Here is a 21,934-nt window from a genome sequence, read left to right on the forward strand (position 1 = left end):
AGTTATGTACCATATATTATTAAAATTAATCTCACCTGATTCTTTTTACTTCTTTAGAGGTGGCTACTGGAAAATTTACAGTTATATACGGAGCTCACACTATGATTCTTTTGGACAGTGCTGAATTGGATTCTTTACAATATCCTTTTTCTAGCCTACTCCCTTTCTCTATGGTCATCCCTGCCTTTCACTTCTTCTCCTCAGCTTTCAACAGCTCTCCTCTCCTGTTCCTGCCTTCTTTCCTTCTGTTACGTTGGCCTTCTCCTTCTCTTTTTATGGTCACAAGTGACGATAGATGGTGGAAGGAGGGAGGAGGGGTAATCAGGCCACAGCCCCTGGACTCATTGAAGTCAGAATTCACCAGGCAGAGAGGCCCTACTTATCAGGCACACTTGTGGGACTTAAGCTTCTAGATCATTCTTTTCTGGTTCACTTGAGGGCAATCAGAAATTCTTTTTATTTTCATTTGGTTTTGCAAATATTTATCTTTAAAATATTTAACAAAAATCTATCAATGACATGCACGTCATTTACAAAGTCGAATAGCACCAATATAAGACACAATATAAGAATTTAGTAAAACCGCGATTGTCTGCTCCTTGCTCTCCCACCACAATCCTACTGCCTGAAGCTCGACACTTCCAACTCTCCCTCGGGTATTTATTTCCTGAAATACATAAACTACTAAGTCAATTTATAAATACATTCTTATACTGACATTTATTGATTTTTCAACTTTGATGTCTATTTTCTTATTATGGAGGAAATGTCTTTTCTGTTAAATGTCTTTTCTGTTTAATATTAATGCTTGTTTTGTTATTAATATATAAATATTGTTCACTGCTGAGCCAAGTAGTGCATAAAAATTACACTTTCTTGCACAACTTTTTCTCTTCGTGGAGGTAAATAATTACTTGCTTTCTATGACATTTTTACAAATTCTTACAAAATTCTCTATGAAATTGTAAAATTCCTTCAAACACTATTTTCATGTGGCCAAATCTATTGGTAATCCTAAATTTTCCATCCCCTGGCCCCAGATACCCTCTTGGAATGCCCACCGACCTGCTCCCTTGAATGATGCCAGAGCCCCTGCACAGCTGAATGGGAAACCCCACCTCTTTCAGGGATCACCTCCAGTTCTTTGTTCCTCTCTCTTGGTTTGTGTCAGTACATTTTTGAGAAAGGGTGCTGAGCAGGTTATTTTTTTGAGTCCCTGAATGTTTGAAAACGTCTTTCATCTATTCTCACCCTTGATTAATAGTTTGGCTGGGTATAGAACTCTAGATTGAAAATCTTTTTTTCCCCCTTAGTCCCTTGAAGGCAGTTACTCTACTGTTTTCAAGTTTCTGATGATGTTCTTGAAAAATCTCATGCTGTCTTGCTTCCTGGCCCTTTGTATGGCCCCTCTTTGTTTTCTCTCTGGAAGGTGTTAGAATCGTCTCTCTGCCCCCACTGTTTGGACATTTCACAGTCAGATGCCTTGGTGTAGGGTTCTTCCCCCATCTATTTTGCTGGAAATTCAGACCTTCTGTGCTGGGAAATAGTTTTTGCAATTTTTTTCATAGTTTCCTCCCCATCATATCCTCCGTGCTTTCCCTCTTACTAGTCAAATGTGGAATCTTCTGACTGGATCATTCACTGTTGACATCATTTTTCTCCTATTTCCCTTCTCCCTGTGTCCTTGCTCTCCCTCCTGAGAAATTTCCAACCCTCATATTTAGAACTTCCAAGAGCTCTCTTTCTTATTTCTCATTACTCCTTTTAAAAGAGCTTCTCGTTGTTTCATGGATCCAACATCTTATTTCCCTGAGGACATTAATTATAGTGTTTTGAAGTTTATATTTTCCTGGTCCCTGTATTACCTCTGTTCCTCTGAGCTCCTTCTCTTTTCTTTTGCTTTTAGTTTGGTACTTTTTCTTTTCACTTTGTAATCTTCCTCAAGAGACCGGTCACCCTTGGGCTGTCTGTTCATACTGAAAGGTAGGTCACTAAAAGCTTCCAGAGGCTGTGTGTGTGTGTGTGTGTGTGTGTGTGTACTTTTCAATTTATGGGCTTCATTACAGATTGGCCACTTTGGGCCACAACTATTTTATTGGGGTACTCCTAACCAGAAGTATCTATACAGCTCTTTCTGGAGCAGTTTCTAGACCAGGGCTGTGGAGGGTGCAGGCAAGGGGCATAAGGTGGCAGCATTTTCAGAACCAGGTGGTCAAAAGGGGCAGGGGTTTCCAAATTTCCATGTATGTGGTACTGCACCCCACCCTCCTCTGTTGGAGCTTCCCTGGCTCAGTTTCCCTGCAAAATGCCAGGAAGAGGGAGGGGCAGTGGTCAGGGCCCTGGATGGAAAAGGGGAGAAGCCCTGGGCAGAACTCCTTCTACACAGACTTGTAGTCAGCCTTTCAGTTCTCACTCTCTCTCCTGCCTTCCAAAGTAGCCACTGCCTTCACCTCCTGAGTCTTCCAGCACATGCGCAGGATCTGTTCACTTCTTGTTGACCTCCCCTTCAGTAGGCACTTGATTTCCAATTTCTCAGCTCTGCTGATTCCCTCATCTGCTTTCCATCTTCCAAAAATCTGTTGACATCTGTTGCCTGCTGATGTCACCTCTCCTGTTCTCTCTGTCCTTGTCTATCTTCTCTTTATTCCTTTGCTCTCATTTCAGTGGGGTTAGGGAAAGAGCAGACAGTGTTGAACCTGCCATGTTTAGCAGGAAGTCTCTGCAAGCCTCTCTAAAATGCCGAAATTAAAGGACTGCTTGCATCATCAAAGGACTCCAGTGCCGAGAGCTGGATCTTTGCTCACAGAGAACTTATAAGGCTTTCTTGTCATCAAGCTCAATTTTATTTAGAAATATGGAGACTAGACTAAATGTCACCTAAGCCCAGCTTATTCCTGGAAATATTTGCTTTGAAGTAGATTATAATAGTATTAACAAATTATTTAATTATTATTTAAATAAAAACTATTTTGCATGATTAGTTTTTTCTTAAAACTGCATGGAAAACAACTTCTGCTTGTTTTCTTTCTAGAAGTTAGGGCTCCCTACACCTGGGTCCTTGCTAGCCAAGATTTCAGTGTAGTTCAGAGCTTGGCTAGGCTGGACTCAGTTTTCTCTAGGTGGCATCTATTAAAAAAGATCCTGGAGCCGGCCTGGTGGTATAGCAGTTAAGCTTGCATACTCTGCTTTGGCAGCCCGGGGTTCGCTGGTTTGGATCCTGGGTGCAGATCCATGCACCACTTATCAAGCCATGCTGTGGCGGCATCCTACATATAAAATAGAGGAAGATGGGCACAGATGTTAGCTCAGGGCCAATCTTCCTCAGCAAAAAGAGGAGGATTGGCAGTGGATGTTAGCTTAGGGCTAATCTTCCTCAAAAAGAAAAAAAAGATACTAAAGTCAATGAGGTTACATGGGAGGAGTCTAATTCAAGAAAGCCAAAATGCCTTCACAGACCTTAAAAATCTGTTCATAAATATGTTAATTTTAAAAAGGGATGCTTATCTATTAATTAAATATTAATTATCTATTAATTAATCCTCCCCCCCCCAACACATATACACACAGAGCCCTTACTTGGCAGCCTTAAAGATGACCACGTGTATATAAAAGTGAAGACACTTCTGTGTTCTAATGAAAGGCTTGAGTTGCACCAGCTGCAGGGTGTCCCCAGGGCGGGACAGGTCTGTGGGGTTGGGGTGCAGCGCTGGTCCTCATGGAGCTTTCTCTGTCTTCGCCTCTCCAGGTGCCCCCTTTCAAAGGTCTCAGCATCCGCACGCTACCTCCTGCCGCCACTTCCACCTGGGCCCCCCGCAGCCGCAGCAGCTCGCGCCCGACTTCCCCCTGGCCCACCCCGTGCAGTCGCAGCCGGGCCTCAGCGCCCACATGGCCCCGGCCCACCAGCACAGCGGCGCCCTGCACCAGTCGCTAACCCCGCTGCCCACCCTGCAGTTCCAGGACGTCACAGGTCCCTCCTTCCTACCTCAGGCCCTGCACCAGCAATACCTCCTGCAGCAGCAGCTCCTGGAAGCCCAGCACCGCAGGCTCGTCTCGCACCCCAGGTGGGTGCTGCCTGGGGAGGGGGCGGGGTGAGGAGGGCTGAGGGCGGGGCTTAGGGCAGGACACCGGCTTCTAGCCCCCCAGGCGTGGCCCGGAGTCACCAACTGGGTCTCCGCGCAGGAGGCAGCTTTTGCTCCCCTTAGAGGCATTCATTTCAGGCAGTGATTGCTATCGTGACCCTACACGGACTCCCTCCAAAGCTAGCGTGTCTCTGTCGCATCACCCAGGTGGAGGGACAAGGGCTGGGTAACTGGTGGTCTATGACGCTCGCATGGACTTTTGCACCATGTGAGAGATTTGACAAGGGGACCCCTCACGTCCCCTCTAGCTTGATGATCACCTGGTTCCAACACCCAGCATCCCTAAGCGATACCAAAGGACGGTCTGCTTGGAGAGACCAGCTATGAAACAAGTGGAGAGTAAAGTTAGACGACCCTAATCAAATGGGTCTGAAGTAGTTGTGGGACTCCAGGCAAGTCGCTTCACTTCTCTGATCCTCCTCAGCTGTCAAGAGAGAGTTGGACTAGATCAGTGGTTCTCAAACAGTTTTGTCTCAGGACCCTTTACACTCTTAAAAATTATTGAGGGAAACAGTGAGCTTCTGTTTATGTGGGTCATGACCATTGGTACTTACCATATTAGAAATTAAAACAGAGAATTTAAAAAGTATTTATTAACTCATTTTAAAATACAATAACAAAAGTATGTTAACACCAATAGTATCTTTTTCAAAGAATAGTTACATATAAATGTAGTGAGAAGAGTTAGTTTTTTTACATATTTGCAAATCTCTTTAATGCTTGGCTTAACAGAGGACAGCTGTGTTCTCACGTCTACTTCTGCATTCAGTCTGTTGCAGAATCACATGTCACATAGTTTCTGGAACACTCCACTGTTCCCTTGTGAGGGAACGAGAGTGAAAAAGTAAATGATATCATAGTAGTATTATGAAAATAGTTGGACCTCATGAATCCCATGAAGGAGGCTTGGGGACCACCAGGGTTGCTTGGCACACACTTGGCAAACCGCTGGACTACATGATCTCTAAGGCCCTAAGTGTCCATGTCTGTAGGGGTTGGGGTGCCTGGGACAAAAGGTGAGTGTTGTAGGACGTCAGAGGGAGGAGGTCACCATGATCTGGAGTTTTCAGGGAGGCCTTCCTGGAGGAGGTGGGCTTCGACCTGGGCCAGGAAAGCTGTGAGGCTTCCTTGGAGTTTGGGAAGAAGGATGAAGCTCTCTAGGCTGTGGGCTTGGGCTGGCTGGGGCTGCTCAGAGCTCCTGGGAGCCGGGCTGGCCCTGGGCAGCCCCTGATGCCAAGGACCCTTCCTCCCTTCCGGTGCAGGCGGAGTCAGGAGCGTGTGTCTGTCCACCCCCACCGCCTCCATCCAAGCTTCGACTTCAGCCACCAACTCCAGACGCCTCAGCCCAGGTATTTGGCTGAGGGCACCGACTGGTGAGTCTTTGGGGTCCCTGGGGGAGTAGGGAGGGAGGAGGTCTTACCTGATCCGTCAAGTTCCTGTTTCCTTCGCTAGAATGGTGCAAGACATCTGGTCCTCAAGCTCCACCCTTTGCCCTGTCCCCAGCCACCCTCAGGGCCAGACGGCCCCTACCCAGCCTGGTTCCAGCAATTAGCTCAGACGTGGCTGGGGGCCATCATGTGCCCAGCCTGGGGCTCAGTGTACCTGGTCCTGTTAGGAAGGAGGGGGCAGGGATACAAAACATTCCCCAAGCTCAGTGAGGCCTGGGGACCAGTGCCCCCTGGGAGGAGGGAAGAAAGGAGCGTGTCCGGAGCTAGGGTGGCCAGGGAAGGAGCGGGTGGGCCTTGAGAGACCCACAAAGAGGTGCCAGGGTGTGCCAGCGAGGCAAAACACAGGCGGATGGAGACAGAGCCAGCTGGGTGGGAGGCAAAGCCTGGGGAGAGAAGCTGGGGAAAGAGGTTGAGGGCTTTGTTGTGATGTCTTTGTAGGTAACGGGCCCTTGTGAAGTCCTCCCACAATCCCCTGTGCTCAGGACAAAGGTCTTTGTTGCCCGGGATGCAGCGTTGCTTAGTTTTGGATGCTTGATCCTATCCGACTCTCTGATTCTAGCTCAGGAGAGGGCTGACCTAAACTGGGGTCGGATCCGAACACCCAAACACTTGAAAAAGACCTGCAGCCCACTGAAGCATTCGGAGGTCAAGGGCATCATGCCTGCAACTTATTTTTAAATACTTCATGGAGAAGTGTGTGTGTGGATGGATGCATGGATGGAGAGAGAAGGAAATGCAGAAAAATAGTGAAACGTTGACGCTTGGGGAATCTGGGTGAAGGGTATCTGGAAACTCTTTGTGCTGTTCTCGCAACTTTGAGGTCAAAAAATTTTTTTTTAAGAATGTAAAAACAAACAAAAACCCTCAATGGAAAGGGATGGATTATTTAAAAAAAATAGGCGTGCCGTTGTGTCATTTCTCAGCCATTCCGTCGGGCAAACTGGCTTAGTCAAGGGTTACTTACCGGACACCCAGGAATGATTCAAAAGCAGGGTATTTCTGCTTGATTTGATGCTAAAGGCACTTCCAGGTGCCGAAAATAGTTGTTTTAACATGTTCTGTTGTCTCCAGCCCACTCCTGGCTCTCAGGTACACTGTTAAACCACATACTCCCTAAAAAGATAGATTGTGCTCAGGCCAATTTCAGCCCGGCCTTTTTCTCATTAGCAGATTCAAAAGTGGAAGATTTAATAGCAGTTTGGACTGAATTCTGTCCCTCAGCAGGCAGGTCAATGGAATTTAACTCAACTCAGCCCCCACGGAGCACCCAGGGCCCTTGCACAGGGCTGAGTGATCTGAACGAACAAACAAGGGCCAACGTGGCCAGTGGGACAGGACAGGTGACATAGGAGAGAGTGCTCCTGGGGAGATGCCAGGAGGAGCAGAGCAGCCGTTAGCCCTGTCAGCTCTCTTTATTCAGCCCAATCTCCTGGTCTTTCTCGCTCGTTTCAATCATTCTGCGTTCCTGACCCCCGCTTGCCCCAGACACATAAAGACTGAGGCCCTGAAAGGCTGGTCTGTGTCCCAGCAGGGGACGCTGGGAGGCCCCCGCCCTGCCTGAGTCCCGTCCATCTGGGTCCACCCCTGGGTCGTTTCTGCCTGTCCCATCTCCGCTTCCTAAGAAGGAAGCCTTTTCCAGAGGAGGAGCAACAATTTCTCCTGCCTTGTAATTAGGTCTGCTCCAGCAAGGGCCAGCCTCGTGGTGACGAGGGCCTTTTTGTCATTGTGATCATGCTAAGTACATCCCACCACTCTTTTCCAGAGAGGCCTCTTCTGCCAGGAGGTGCGCAGTCTGGAAATTAGATGACAGAAATGCATGATAGGATGGACCACTCCCCTCCCCGCAAGGAACCCTGGGAGGGAGGAGGTGGGGAGAGTCTGGCAGCAACCCCCCCCACCCCCCCCCCAACCCCGTGCTTAGAGAACCGTCAGAAACCACTGAATTCTGTCCTAGGTCGTTCTAGGAATTGAACCAGATATAGGCCGCAAGATGGTGCAAGATGCCCTTTTGGGGCAAGCTTCCTAGGAAGCATCTAAGGGTCTGCGTAGCAACCAGACCACACTAAGCCTCGAGGCCATCGACAGTGGAAAATAAAGCTCAGTTTGATGTTTAGACACAACTGACAAAAACTGTGCGTTGAGACGATGTCCACAAGAAGTCTCCAGGGCACCGTTCTGGGTAACCCCAGGACTTGAGGCCTGTGGGTAGTTCTATGACCCTTTCCAGACTCAGCCAGGTCCTCACAGGCTGGTGGGAACAGCAGGAAGAGACACTGCCTCTCTAGGGGCTGATGTCTTCTTGGGGCAAGTCCCCACCCAGGCTTCTTTAGGGTCCAAGGAGCATACCCTGTTCAGGGGTCCTGGGCGCAAGAAGGGATTTTCTGATGAGATGGTCAAAGGGGCATCCCAGAGCCACCCAGACCCAACCCCAGCAGGTCATCCCACTCATCTGAGGGCTGAAGCACCTTTGGCTTCTCCGGTCAGCATTCTTGGATTCAGGGCGACTCTGTTCCAAGTTCCTTGGGACTTTGCTTTTGGTTGAATTCCCTGAACATCTTCGCTGCTTTGGATTTGCTGGGCTCCCTGAGACTGCTGGTAAATGCTGACATGGGAGCTTCTCTCACAGAAGGGTGCCTTGTGGAACTCCTTTCCTTGGGGTAGGTCAATGGAATGAGCCCTGGCACGGGGCAGAAACCCTGGTGGCCCTAACCGGCTAGCCCAGGACCAAGGCTGCCCTTCTGCAGGCCACAGATGGGCCAGCAGAAACGAGCGGCTGGAGTAGAGGATTTCTGAGTTTGCCTCCAATTGGCTCCAAGAGTTTAGCTCATTTCTCAAATGACAGACTCATTGGAGTTATTCCAGGGATCCAGGCTAATATCTATAAGAAATACAGGAATATATATACATCATAACAAATATATATCATGGCTGGAAGCAGAAATTCCTTTAATACCCCTCATATATAAATATATATATATAAAATGTCTTTGTTGCAGAAATCAGGCTGTTTTCCAGTAGAGTTTCCCCTTATCTGGATTTTGGTGGTTACACCATGGTAGTATCACTTAAGATGTCCCTCAGTTTCCATTGTTCTCCATACCCTGGATCTTAGATCAAGCCTTGAACAGATTCAGGTTCAGCTCTTATTTCTTGGCAAAAATACTTCATAGGTGCTGGTGCGTCTTCCAGCAGAAAGCTGGTGTCTCTCCTTTTGTGGTGTTAGCAGCAATTGATGATCCTCGCCTGGATCCTTTATTTCTTTAGAGGTTGCAAAGGTGACAAATAATTCAATCCCTCTTTATTCATTTCTTAGCTAGAAAACTTTTATAAATGCAATTTCCCTTCATCAACTATTTGGTTACTGTGAAGTACAGTGAAGAGAGGAGAGGCAAGATAAATGCTTAGTTCTCTTTCCCTTTATTTACTAGTTTTCAAAATGAAGAGCTCGTTCCCCGGCATCCTTCAAAGGGTCCAGTGTCCTTTAGCATCACTTCACTCCCATGGATTTGGACCTATTTGACGCGGTTCATTCAGTCTGTTGTAGTTATGCTCGCTGACATGGGAAGTGCCCAAACTCCAGCCAGTGGGAGCCTCTTCAGGATGCTTCCTGAATCCTTTTGACTTGAGCCTGGTCTTGTTGGATAACTTTCTTGCTTTCAGTTATGACAAGATGTTTCAATCTCATTTTGCACATTTTCTGCCCCAGACCTGAAATCAGCCATTTTCCAGGGAGCTCTGGTTCCTTTGCAGTTGCATTAATTGATTAATTTTTAAGTGAAATCAGTTTTCCTGTACTTCTCGGGTGGGTGGCAGGGGCTGGGGTCCAGGATAGCTTTTCCTGCCTCACAGCTGTCGAGGTTCATTTTCTGTTGTTTTCTCAAGTTGGTAACAGTATGCCCTCTGTTCCCTACTCCACTCTGTCTGGGCTGTCTTTCCTTTGCTCTGTATCTCTGATCTTCTCTGTTTCGATCCATCTTTCAGCATTTCTCTCAGGCATGGGCTTTGTCGTGAGAGGGCACTTTGGTGACTAGTTTCAGGAAGTTTTATGGGGCCTAGACTGTTCTAGCTCCTTCAGACCTCAAGATCCCTTTGTCGTCTGTGCCTCAGTTTCTTCACTATAAAGAGGGGAAGAGCTAGTGAGGTTGCCCCTTGCAGCCCTGGCAGTTTGTGACTCTGATTCTCCTCGATGGGCGTGATGCCTGAGGTCCCTTCTGCAGCCTGATGGCTGAGTCACACCACCTGTGGTTCACTGTGGCCATGTCCCTGCAGGGATCTCAGTGTGGACGCCGGCTTGAGTCCTGCTCAGTTCCAGGTGCGGCCCATCCCTCAGCACTATCAGCATTACCTAGCGACTCCTCGAATGCACCACTTCCCCCGAAACTCCTCCTCCACGCAGATGGTGAGTGGAGGGCTCCCCCGGAACACTGCCTCCTTGCTGCCTGGGGGGGGCCCATTGTGGGCTGAGGTCTGCAGCTCCCCCGGGTCCCTCTTCCCCGGGTCCCTTTCCCCTGGGTCCCTCTGCCCCATGTCCCTGTCCCGCATGTCCCCTCTCCTATGTCCTTGTCCCCCGTGTCCCTCTCCCAGGCTAATCAACTGCTACTCTCCCCTCTCAGCTCCTCTTCCCACTTTGGCTTGAAGGGGAGAGATAAAGGGAACCTACTGGACTGAAGCTAGTACTGTGGACAGGACCGGGCGGGCCCTGGAGGGGCGGAAAGGGGCCAAGTGGCAGGCTGTGGCCTGTGGGGAAAAGGCTCAGGGTGAAGAGCAGGCAAGGAAGCCCCTGGACTCCATATGACCTTGTTTAGTGAACTTCTTGGGGTCCGGTGCCTCCCTGGGCTTTGGCTTCACTCACCTGTGAAATGGGAAGAAGATACCTGCCTCACCCATCCCCCAGGACTGGTGTGAGGAACAAAAGGGACCCCAGAGGGAGCCCCCGGGGCTGGCCGGCTGATGCAGTTCTGCTCTCTGCAGGGGGCAGGACTTCCTCACTGTGGGGTGCTGGATTGCAGAGGATCCGGTGGGGTGTGGGGGGCTTTTGAGTTCCTGGCATTGCAGGCTGCAGGGAATGAAGGCGAAGATACTCCATTAAAGCAGCAAAAGGCTGATTAAAAATCTTATTTCCAGATAGCTTCTTCATGTTGCTGCCCTGAAGCATAACTCCTCCCTGCCAGCCCTTGCCTCTGCCACCAGGCAGGCAGCACCTCAGTCTCATTTGTAAAATGAGAGCCTATGATGAGTAGTCTCAGAAGTCCTTGGCAGCTCCTAGGTTCTATGGTTTGCATTCTGAAGACCCATCTCCTAAGAACAAAAGCTAACATTTATTGAGCACTTACTGCATACCAGGCGCTGTTCTGAGCACTTTACGTGAATTATCTCATTGAAGCCCCTCAATGACCCTACACGAAAGGGTATTATCCCTATTTTACTTGGCAGACTCAGGCACAGAGAGGTTAAGGAACTGGCCCGGAGTCCTGCAGTGAGTAAGCTGAACAGCTAGGATGGAAACCGGGTCCCTCTGACTCGTAGGCTGGGTCAGGGCAAGGCGAGTGAGGTAGGGCCATGCAAGTACAGGGTCAGGTCCTGTCTCTATTTAAAATTTTGATATACTGTTCATTATGGATTTTTTGCATTAATTTTTATTTTTTTTAAATATCACATTAAAATATTATTTATCTTGCTTCCTGGGTCTTTTGGTGTCCCCTTGTATTTTGTGCCCTCGCTTGCCCCACCCTAGTCTGGGCAGTGCAGAGTAGAAGGGGAAGGAATGGATGCTGCCATCCAACTGCCTGTGTTCCAAATAGTAGTTCTGTCACTTGGTTGCATAACTCTGGCCACTAACTTAATCTGTTTGTGTCTCATTTACCGTATCAGTAACATGGGAATAGTAATTGCACCCACATTGTAGATCAGATGAGATAATTAAATAAATAAATTTGTGAAGGGCTTAGAACAGAGCCCACTATGAAATAAATGCCCAACCAGGTTAGTCTTTTATTTTCCTGATTTTATTATCCTTTCTGAGGCTGGTCTGGGACAAGCTTGGTTCTTGATGAGGAGGGGGACAGAGGAGCGGGAAAGACAGTGCTTCCGCCTGTAGCATCTCAGGGATGTGGTGACTGGCCGTTACTGGAGGAAGAATCGGTTGCTGGGCTCATCAAGACTTGACTCCTATCCAAGGCATTTTCTCCCCAACAGGTCGTCCATGAAATCCGAAACTACCCTTACCCTCAGCTTCACTTCCTTGCTCTCCAGGGACTGAACCCCAGCAGACACACCTCCGCCGTGCGGGAGAGCTACGAGGTATATTCTTCTGTCTGGGAATCCTCCTGCCAGCCTGGTCCCAACTGGGTTTGTGGAGATGCCATCATCGTTCATCATCTCCTCTCCCTTTCCCCTGCTGGTGGGTAGGGCATTGGTGCAAAGGGGAGCCTTGGGGTTGAGAGTAAGAGAGAAAAAGAGAGAGAGTAGAGATACTGTGGTCTTTCTGCATCAGACCAGTTCTTCCCAATGGCTATGTGAATGCTTCCTGCTGACATCCCAGTGCCCCTCTTCCTTACTGTGTGTATGTGTGTGTTCGCATGTGCCCAGGGCACACATGCACATTTTTCTCTTTTCAGGAGCTGCTGCAGCTCGAGGACAGGTTGGGAAATGTGACTCGGGGAGCTGTACAGAACACCATTGAGAGGTTCACCTTCCCCCACAAGTACAAGAAGGTGAGTCTGCCAGCAGGTCAGCCTGCACAGTTGGGGGATGGGGAGTGTGGGTTGTCTAATTGACCTTGGCCTGCATGTTCACAGAGTGGTACAGTCTAAAATCTAGAAGCCTCTGCTCTGGGTAGATGTTCTGATGCTGCAATACCTTCCCAGGGTCTTCTCTCTTGCCTCTGCCAGGAGGAGAAACGGGGGGCCTCTCAGCAGTAAGGAGGAGGGCTAGGTATGTGTGTGTGTGCATATGGACTTGTGACTGGGTATATTAACTAGGAGTACAGGCATATAACTGTTTGCATCTGAGTGAGGCAGGCAAAGGGAACACCTGCACTGAAGGCTAAAATTTGCCTTAGAAGAGAATTCCAAGTCCAATCTCACATGGACAAACAGGCAACTAAGGCTCCAGAGGAGGGGTTTCCAATCTTGCCTGAGAATCAGGATCACCGGGGGAGCTTTTAAAGCCACAGATTCACAGCCTCTACCCTAAGCTATATAGGTAGACTCTGCAGGGTGATTGCCCAGCCATCTGGGGTAGGATTCAAGCCCAGGAATCTGAATTTAAAAGTTTTTAAATTAAAATAAATAAAAAATTTTGGAAGCAACCAAGATGTCCTTCAATAACCAAATGGATAAACAAACTGTAGCACATCTATACAATGGAATATTATTCCCTGATAAAAAGCCATTAAAAGCTATCAAGCCATTAAAAGATGTGGAGGAAACTTCAATGCATACTGCAAAGTGAAAGAAGCCAGCCTGAAAAAGCTACATGCTGTTTGATTCCAACTATATAGCATTCTGAAAAAGGCAAAACTAGAGACAGTAAAAAGATCTGTTGTTGCCAACAGGCTGTGGGGGAGGGAAGGAAGAATCAATAGGTGGGTCACAGCAGACTTTGAGGGCAGTTGAACTATTTTGTATGATACTGTAATGGTGGACACATACATTATACATTTGTCACAACCCATGGAATGTACAACACAAAGAATGAACCCTAACGTAAACTAACGGACTTTAGTTAACAACACTGGATCTCTATTGCTTTCACTAATTGTAACAAACATACCTCACTAATGCAAGGTGTTAATAATAAGGGCAACTGTGTGTGTCTTGGGAGGGGGAGGAATATGGAAACACACTGTACTTTCTGCTCAAAAAAACCCAAATAAATAATAATTTAAAAATATCCCCCCCTCCTGGAAGAATTAAAAACTTGACAAGTGTTAAGAAACTTGGAGCAGGAACATGCTCATCGTGGTCCAGCCAGAGCCCATCTTTACCTCCTTATGGGGCCCTGGGGTGCATGGTGGAGAGCACTAGGTGTTGGAGTTAGACAGGGCCAGTTTTGAATCTCAGTTTTACTACTGTCTCAGTCAATTCAAGCTGCTATAACAAAACACCATGGACTTGGGAGGCTTAAAAAACAGACATTTATTTCTCACAGTTCTGGAGGCTGAGAAGTCCAAGATCAGGGCACCTGCAGATTTGGTTCTTGCTGAGGGCTCTCCTCCTGGCTTGCAGACAGCTGCCTCCTCTCTGCATCTCCACGTGATAGAAAGAGGAGGTGTCCTTTCTTCTTCTCATAAGGGCACTAACCCCATGATGGGGGCTCTATCTTCATGAGCTCATATAAACCTAGTTACCTCCCAAGGGCTCTACCTCCTAACACCATCACGTTGGGGGTTAGGGCTTCAAAATATGAATTTGGGGTGATGCAGACATCCCATCCATAACCACCACTCACAGCTGTTTAACTTTGGAAAACTTACTTGGCTTTTCTGGCCCCTTCCCTGCCCTTTTTAATGTAAAATGGGAATGCTATATTAGTGCTACATAAGGGGTGCTCTGGGGGTTCAGTGGGCGAATGCATAGACACAACTTAGCAGAGCTCTGCTCTCACCTTGAGATGGGGCTCACTTGGTCTAGGCTTGCCCAGGTGCCAGTGGTGTCAACGTCAAGGATTATGAGTCTCAGTCTCTGCAACTCCTCATGGAGGAACTGGCTTTATCCCTAAGTGATTCCACCAACATTTACTATCTATTATGCGTCAGGAACGGATAGTATGTTAACAGAGGAAATGACAGTATTTCAGTAATTAAGGGTGTCATCTGCATGGAAAAAATTGTCATTCTCTGGAGAGAGAGCTTTGAGCTATTGGAGAAGAACATGGAAGGGAATGAGGCATGTTCAGGAGCCGGGAGCAGCTTCTACTTCCCTGACTAGGGTGTGCTTGCTCCCGCCAGGGCCACGTGTGTCACCGACCACCCTTTCAACAGGCCAGGAGGAGATAAGGAAAAAAACCAAGCACTAAGAATGAAAAAGGAAAATGGATCGAACCAATGAGACAAAGAGTCAAGCTAGAAAATTATGAGAATAAAAAAAGAATTAGTGGAGTAGAAATATTGTAAGTAAGGAATAAGAGAAATTAAAAATGAGAGCTTATAAAGTCTAGGACCCAAACGAAATGTGAAAAAAAATTAAACTGATAGTAAAATAATGTAAAACAAAAAGGATATTTTAAAATGGTAATGATAGGACAAAATAAAAAAACATGGAAAAAATATATAGTCTAATAGAAAAATATAAAAAGAATAAGAATTAGGAAAAGATATGAAAACAACATCTAAAATTAAAATCAATAACATCAAAGTGAAAAGTGAATGTCAATGAAAATCAAAAGGTAAGGGAAAGAGGGATAAAATAAATATTAAATAAATAAATGCTGAAAAAAGTAACAGTTAAAAGTTGCATAGATAATGAAAAGAGACGAGAAAAACCAGAAGCCCTAAAAGATTACAAATAAAAATAGGAAATAGGATAAATTTCAAAGAGAATAATTTAAAGAACTGTAGATCAGACATAGTAAAACAAGGTAAGAATATTAAGCTAAAATTATTAGCTATAAAAAGGAAATCATGAATAATAGTGGGGAAAAAAACAATAAAAAAACAGGCAAGTAGTTGAGTCTTAATGGTGTCTTTTACAGAACATCCCTTTTGTTGCAGGGACAACTAAAAGAAGGCCACTTCTCTAGCCACCCCAGCTGGGCTCTTAGGCAGACAGATCCTCATGACTCCATTCATACTCAAAAGCCATGACAATTATGTGGGACTATGGATGTAATTCTGGTTGTCTGGATTCTGGATAAGGGGATACTTATTGTAGTAGCCTTGCATGGTTTGCAATGGGATGTATAGGGCACAAGGAGGCTGAGAGCAGAAGGCATAGATTTTCTTGTCTCTTCCAGCGAGCTTACAGTATTCCTCAAACTATATCAGACTAAGGAACTTCAGAACTTAGGACTAAGGATCAGTATAAGGAGATCTGGCATCTAGGGCTGGCCTCAAGGTCATGGTCATTCTCTGGGTGGCCTCCATCTAGTGACTACAGATTTTTCTCAGTAAAGTGATCTTTCAGTCTGCTTATCCCTGGAGGGGAGACAGAAGGGCTAATTTTCTTCCCATGGGCACTGTCAGACTTTCACCACATAGCATGGAAATGGGAGCATGAGAGGTAGGCTGATTCATTCACTGATTACATTCCTTCCTCTCCAGAATATTTATTAAGCACCAATGGTGTACCTGTGCTTGGCCAAATGTGGGGCAGTACCTAAAGAAGAGTGAGCCACGGTCCACACCATCTAAGAACTTGGAACTTTCTACTTAGTGGCTACTATATTCAAATAATTATCAGAGAATTTAAAACAGGACAGTTAAAGTCAATAAGTATAAACAGAGTGCCTGCATGATGTCTAACCTCATGTTGGAACTGTGCCTATATAAGAGGAACTTTCTGGATAGGGAGTGAAATCCAACAATATAAAATGAGAGTGTAGTACAAGTTACAGATGTAATGCCAGGTTGAAGAATTTTGCCTACATCTAGTAATGAATGAATAAGTGAATATATATTAGTGAGTGGAAGGAAGGAAAGAAGGAAGGAAGGAAGGGAGGGAGGGAGGGAGGAAAGAAGGAAGAATGGTTGCATAGATGGGTGGATGGATGGAGCCTGCTGGACCTGAGAGGGGAGGGAGAAGCCTGGAGGTAGGGACCTAGGTTGGAAAGGGTGTAATGAGGAGTGAACAGCATGAGTTGAACAAAAAGGGGGAAACTCTTTATGCACAGCCATCATTTTGCAAGTAACTGATTCATCAGGTACCCAATTCCTTTCCAAATTCTATGCTCCTAGGACAGCATAAAGTTTATGCCTGTGACATAAATTACATGGGACAACAAAAGTAAAGTCCACTTGGCCTCTTCCTCGCTTGGCTTTAACCCTTTGTATCCTGAGCAAGGAGGAGGGGTTGGGAGGAGGCAGAGAGAAGGCAGAAGGGAAGAGCACAGAAGTCTGGCTGTTACTTAGGAACTTAAAGAGACTAATTCAAAGGAACAGGAGGCCGCAAGGGAGTGGGAGGCTGTGGATGAAAGGCAATGGTCACCCGGTGAGTCTGCCCCAAGTAATGAAAGCTCCTCCTCTGCTTCTCACAGCGAAGACCCCAGGATGGCAAGGGCAAGAAGGAAGAGGGGGAGGAGTCAGACACAGATGAGAAATGCACAATCTGTCTGTCTATGCTGGAAGATGGAGAAGATGTGAGGTAGGAGGCTGGCCTCTTCCACTCCCTCTTGGGTATTGGTGATCACTCCTATACTGTGTGTCAGGGGTGGGGGTACTTGTTTGTTTGTGTGCGTGTGAGTGTGTGTGTGTGGAGAGAGAGAGAGACAGAGAGTGCCAAGTGTGCCATAGCGTGCTTTGTGGTTGTTCTAGGAAGGTGGGGTGTAGAACATTCTAGATGTGTGGTACCCATGGCTATGAACCCGTGGACACAAAGTGTGAGTAAATAGAGTGATATTTGGCCTGAATGGGTCTAAGACAAAATCATGGCTTTGTCTCAGCCTGATCTAAAAGGGCTGCATGGAGGACGAGGGCCTTGGGGCTCTCCTTCTTGTCACAACTTCCCATCCCAGCCACAGCCTCACTCCATGGCAGGGCTCCCAAGACCCTCTTTGGCCAATCTCCCAGTGGTCCTGGGTGTGAGTCTCCTGATCTTCTCAGTAGCCTGTATCCCTCAGCTCCTGGCACAGCCCCGGGCCCCTTCCCTCCGACCATTCCTCTGACTCTCCTTCCTCTCTTCCAGGCGCCTACCCTGTATGCATCTCTTTCACCAACTGTGCGTGGACCAGTGGCTTGCCATGAGCAAGAAATGCCCCATCTGCCGAGTGGACATTGAGACACAGCTGGGAGCTGACAGCTGAGGGAAGAGTTAGCCAGTGGACGCCCCATTTTCCTTCACCAGGTCCCCCCACGGCCATAGCCCTTGCAGCCAAACTTTGCCTTCTGAGCCATTTGATGTAGAGGATAAGCCTGCAAGCACATTTTGTGGACAGAGGAGTTGGTGGTATCAGTGTCTGAGGGAAAGGAGGGGGTGGAGGGAGGACCACCCATCCAGAATGGTGACTGCCCCCATCCGCCTTGCCGAGTGGGAGGGAGGGAGCTGGCCGTGCCCGGAGCAGGGGTGGGAAGGGGGGGCCCACGCTGCTGAGAATCTTGATGCGATCCTGAAGGTCCTAGCTGATAGACTGGCCCCTCAATCCTGTCCTTTGAAGGATTGTATATATACCTCTCGACCACGTAGAAACCATGTAGGGGTCTCTAGCTATTTCTGTGGATGGCAGCCGGAGCATGTTAGCTTAAGAAAAATGTCGTGTGTGGTGCTCTAGTCATCTTGTGGTGGACATGTCGCTATTACCGAATTCGCACCAAATATTTCTCATTGAGTTTCTTGTTTTGGTGCCTGACTGAACCAACCAACGACAGCCCAAATCTTCCCGTCTTTAGGAGAGAAAAGGAAAAAGGAATCAAAAGTGAAAAAAAAAAAGCCAAATTCTGTTTACGGTGAAAACCAATTTTTTTCACCCAGATTGGGAGGCGGGAGGGGGGGTTCTCGTGTTTTTTGGTTTTGTGTTTTCCTTTGCTTTTGTTTTTCTCATGTTTACAGTGCATGGAGTGTGGAGAGGGGCGTCTGGGAAAGGGCAGAACTGGAAATGGAGCAGATAGGGGACTTAGATGGGCTTCTGAGGGGCTCAGCCGGGGTTGGGAAGGCAGAGTTTGAGTAGGTGAAGGGGAGAATTCTGTCTTGAAAGAGGGCTCCCCAGTTTTGGAGCCCATCTACTGAGCTCCAGCCATCCCCCTGGCTTTAGCCAGAGTTGCCCCAGGTCCCTCAGAGCCAGGATGCCCCTCATGCCAGCTTCTTCCTTATGGCTGTGCTCATGCCCTGTCACAAAGAGGCAATTTGGCCACTGCCTCCCTATGCAAAAAATTAACCGATGCTGAAGACAAGATAGCATACGTGATGGACACTTGGTCTTGGCCAGAGTGCTCTCCTCTAGCACTCAGGGGCTGAGGTCAAACTCTGTGGACCTTGAGGAGGACCTTCAGCTTCTTTTGGAATGTCTCAAATCCTGCTGGAGTCCCTCCGAGATGGCCCCGGCCCTGAGACTGCACTGGCTGGGTTTGGGGGGTCCTGTGTCCCTAGCCTCTGGCTCTTTCTCTGACTCTTTGATAACCGTGGGCAAGTCCCTCTCTCTGTGCCTCAGTTTCCTTCTCCTGAGAGTGGGGAGAAACAACAGTGCATCCCCACTTCCACTTCCTCTACCTCACCTAGATGTTGTGAGGATTAACAGTATCTGCCCAATGCATCCTATGCTCTCTCCTGGGAACCTCCTTAAGGTTTAGGGATGAGGGGTGGTAGGAGAGACAGACCTGGAGGTTCCAAGTGACACCACCCAGGTGTCTTTCTGCACCACCACACAATTTTTCTGAACCTCCAAGGGAGCAGAGATGGGAGGACTGAAGAATGGAGATAGGAAAATCCACCAAATTCCAACCCCAACCCAACTTTATCCACACGTGGAAAACACCAGCTCAGCTGGAATTCCACTCTCTTCTTTTGCCCCTCCCCCTCTCCCGAATTTGCACTGCCCTCAAAGCTTCCCTCCCCTCACCCCCTACTCCAGTCTCAATGCCCTTCTATCAATAAGAGAAGACTAAGAAGGACCAGATACTTATCACATAGATGAAGAAGTTCCATAAGGTTTAGGAAATCTGAGTTTGCACTGCTGCTACAAAGGGTAAAATCAGGACCAAAGGGCAAATGACTGGGAGGCAGATTTTGGCTTGAGGCAGAACCTTCCAGGACAACCAGAGCTGTCAGGTGGAAGGATGGCTGCTCTGGACACCTGCAGGCAGAGAGTGGGGACGTGGCTTCCGGTAGGAGGGCTACTCAAGGATCTTACTCAGACTAAGGCAATCTTGACTGAGGTGCTGGGAGAGACAATGGCAAAGAAGACAATATCTCGCCCTGAGGAGCTTCCAGTCTAGCTGAGGAGCCAAGATACAAACAGGTGCAAAAATGGTGAATAGTCTGATTCAGGGTTAACATCAGCGAGCCTTACATTGTCCCATTCAGTGATTCCGGTATGTGAACATTGTCTCCAGGGTGGTGGAGACCCCACCAATGGGGGCAGCACTTCTGAGTCAGGATTTGGAGCAAGCTAGTTACCAGTGGCCACAGGAAGCTGGGAATACTTCCAACCCTGCTTTGATGCAGAGGCAGCCAAGGTGGTCTGGGCAAGGGCACGCTCCTCTCAGTCTCGGCTTCTCTCTGAGGCTGGTTTCAAAGGCTAGCAGGTAGAGGGAGTCAGTGAGGAGGCCAGATGGAATGAGAGCTGGTGCCCTGGGGTCCCGTCTTGGCTCTTCACTGACAAAGTGGGCCACGTTAGAAACCCTCTTCGTCTCTCTGGGCCTCAGTTTCCTCAGCTGTAACACAAGGAGGTTGGATTGGACGCTAAATTCCCTTTCAACACTCATTCTCTGATCCTCCCTAACATCGACGCATCTTTCAAGTCAGTAGAGCTGCGTGCCAACTGAGCTATTGAAAATGACTTTCTGTGGACACCAACATCTATTTCCCAGGCCAAGAGTCGGGTGTGTGCCCTCCTTCCTCCGGATTCTCTGCAGGCTCCCTGAGTGCCCCAGGCTAACATGAGGCACTGACTGGGTTGGGGGTCTTCTGGGGGGAAGAGGTCAGCTGCTGACTTTGGGGGTAGATCCCGAAGCCCCTCTCCTCCCCATCTCTCTGGGGCCCCTGTACCCTGCAGGTGGGCACAGGAGGTGAGTGGACTCATGCTCCTCCCAGCTCCCGGCTTCCTTAGGCAGGCAGCCCGGCAGCCATCCCGGGGAGAGGAGTCGGGAGAGGGTTGTGCTTCCGCTCCCTTGAGACCCCCTGCCAATTGTCCGCGAGCCTGGGAAGAGCGGAGAAGAGGTGGGCTCGGGCCTCGGCATCTGGCACCCACCACCTCCAGGAGAGAAGACCCCTGGTAGTCCTCCTTCTGCTCAACTCAAGGGACTCAAACCCTTTCTTGACTGAGACGTATGAGTGCCTTCTGGGGCGAGAGCTGCCCCAGGATTCCAGTTGGGCCTCCTAGCCGCAGCCCTGGCCGCAGCGGGCGCACCGAGGACGCCAATCAATGAAACCAACGCCACGAGCCCGGCTGGCGCGGGCAGAGGCGCCGGGGTCGGGGGGCCGCGGGCTCCTCCGCTAGCCGGGACGCCCTCGGGCCCTGAAGCCCTTGCTCACCATCTGTGGCGGGACTCAAGCTCCTCTTCTACAAATGTTCCCAGCCTCCGTGCAAGTATTCTTAACTCTTTACGCCTAATGAACAAGCACAGTTTTTTCAACGGTGAAGAAAAAGCACCAGATTTTTTTTTTTTCTTGAAGAAATCCCCCAAACCCTCCGCCTGCCGGCGGGACAAACACTCCCCGCGTGGGGCTGTAGCAACGTCTGTCAGGTCCCCTCCTCGTGTTTCATCTCCTGCGCGCGTAGAGCAAATGCTAGAGCGATTTCAGCTGATAGAAAAACAAAAATGAAAAAAAAAAAACACAAAAAACAAAAAACATGGCACGTTGCTAGTTTACAGGGTTTTTGTGAGTTTAAATGCCTTATATTTAACAATCATAATTTATGACTAACTTGTAGATATCGTGGGTTCTTATTTAATTATTTTTATAGTTGTTTTGCATTTTTAATTATAATTTATTTATTTAGAAAGGATACTAATTTTTTTTATTACTCCTATTACCTCATTTTGGCATTGTCCCTGGGAGTGGAATGCTTTGCATGCATTGGTACGATGACAAACAACTACGAATACAAAAAAAAATTTAAAATAAAATTCTGCGAACTTTATTTCGTCCAAACTATCAGGGTGTGTGATTGCAAGCTGTCCTACTGTGGTGCTGGCCTCTTTTGGATACATTCCATACGAAATGCAAAACTTTGATTCTGTATGCTGTGATCTAGTGAAAAACTCCAATATAGTGACTGTATTTAGCACATATATAAATATAATTTGCACTCGTCAGCAGACTAGGGTAATCCTTTCACTTGCTACCTGCCCCCCACCCCCATCATTAACCTGTTTTTCCTTCTTCCCTTAACTTCGACCCACCCTGCCTTCATCTTCTGGGGAAAGTCAAGGGCCACTGGACGTCACTCTTTCCCCCCCGGGCTCCAAATCTCTCTGGTTCCAGAATTGGGCCCTTCGGACACAGCCAGCAGGAGTATCTGAAAGCCAAAAAGCTT

The 21,934-nt window shown here is 47.9% G+C and overlaps 1 protein-coding gene across 1 annotated transcript in view; it reads left to right on the top strand.

Moving 5' to 3' along the window:
- The window catches only part of ARK2C (arkadia (RNF111) C-terminal like ring finger ubiquitin ligase 2C), a 104,708-nt gene extending 83,184 nt beyond the window's left edge, over positions 1-21,524 (top strand). Inside the window, exons 2-8 of the mRNA XM_070627587.1 lie at positions 3,746-4,061; positions 5,402-5,512; positions 9,857-9,986; positions 11,783-11,887; positions 12,205-12,300; positions 16,781-16,887; positions 17,428-21,524. Of these exons, the coding sequence (XP_070483688.1) occupies positions 3,746-4,061; positions 5,402-5,512; positions 9,857-9,986; positions 11,783-11,887; positions 12,205-12,300; positions 16,781-16,887; positions 17,428-17,545 (983 nt within the window). The 3' untranslated portion in view covers positions 17,546-21,524. The remainder of the gene's footprint in view (positions 1-3,745; positions 4,062-5,401; positions 5,513-9,856; positions 9,987-11,782; positions 11,888-12,204; positions 12,301-16,780; positions 16,888-17,427) is intronic.
- Positions 21,525-21,934: the final 410 nt, after the last annotated feature.

The sequence above is a fragment of the Equus przewalskii genome, chromosome 7, assembly GCF_037783145.1.
Source record: "Equus przewalskii isolate Varuska chromosome 7, EquPr2, whole genome shotgun sequence".
Lineage (NCBI taxonomy): Eukaryota > Metazoa > Chordata > Mammalia > Perissodactyla > Equidae > Equus > Equus przewalskii.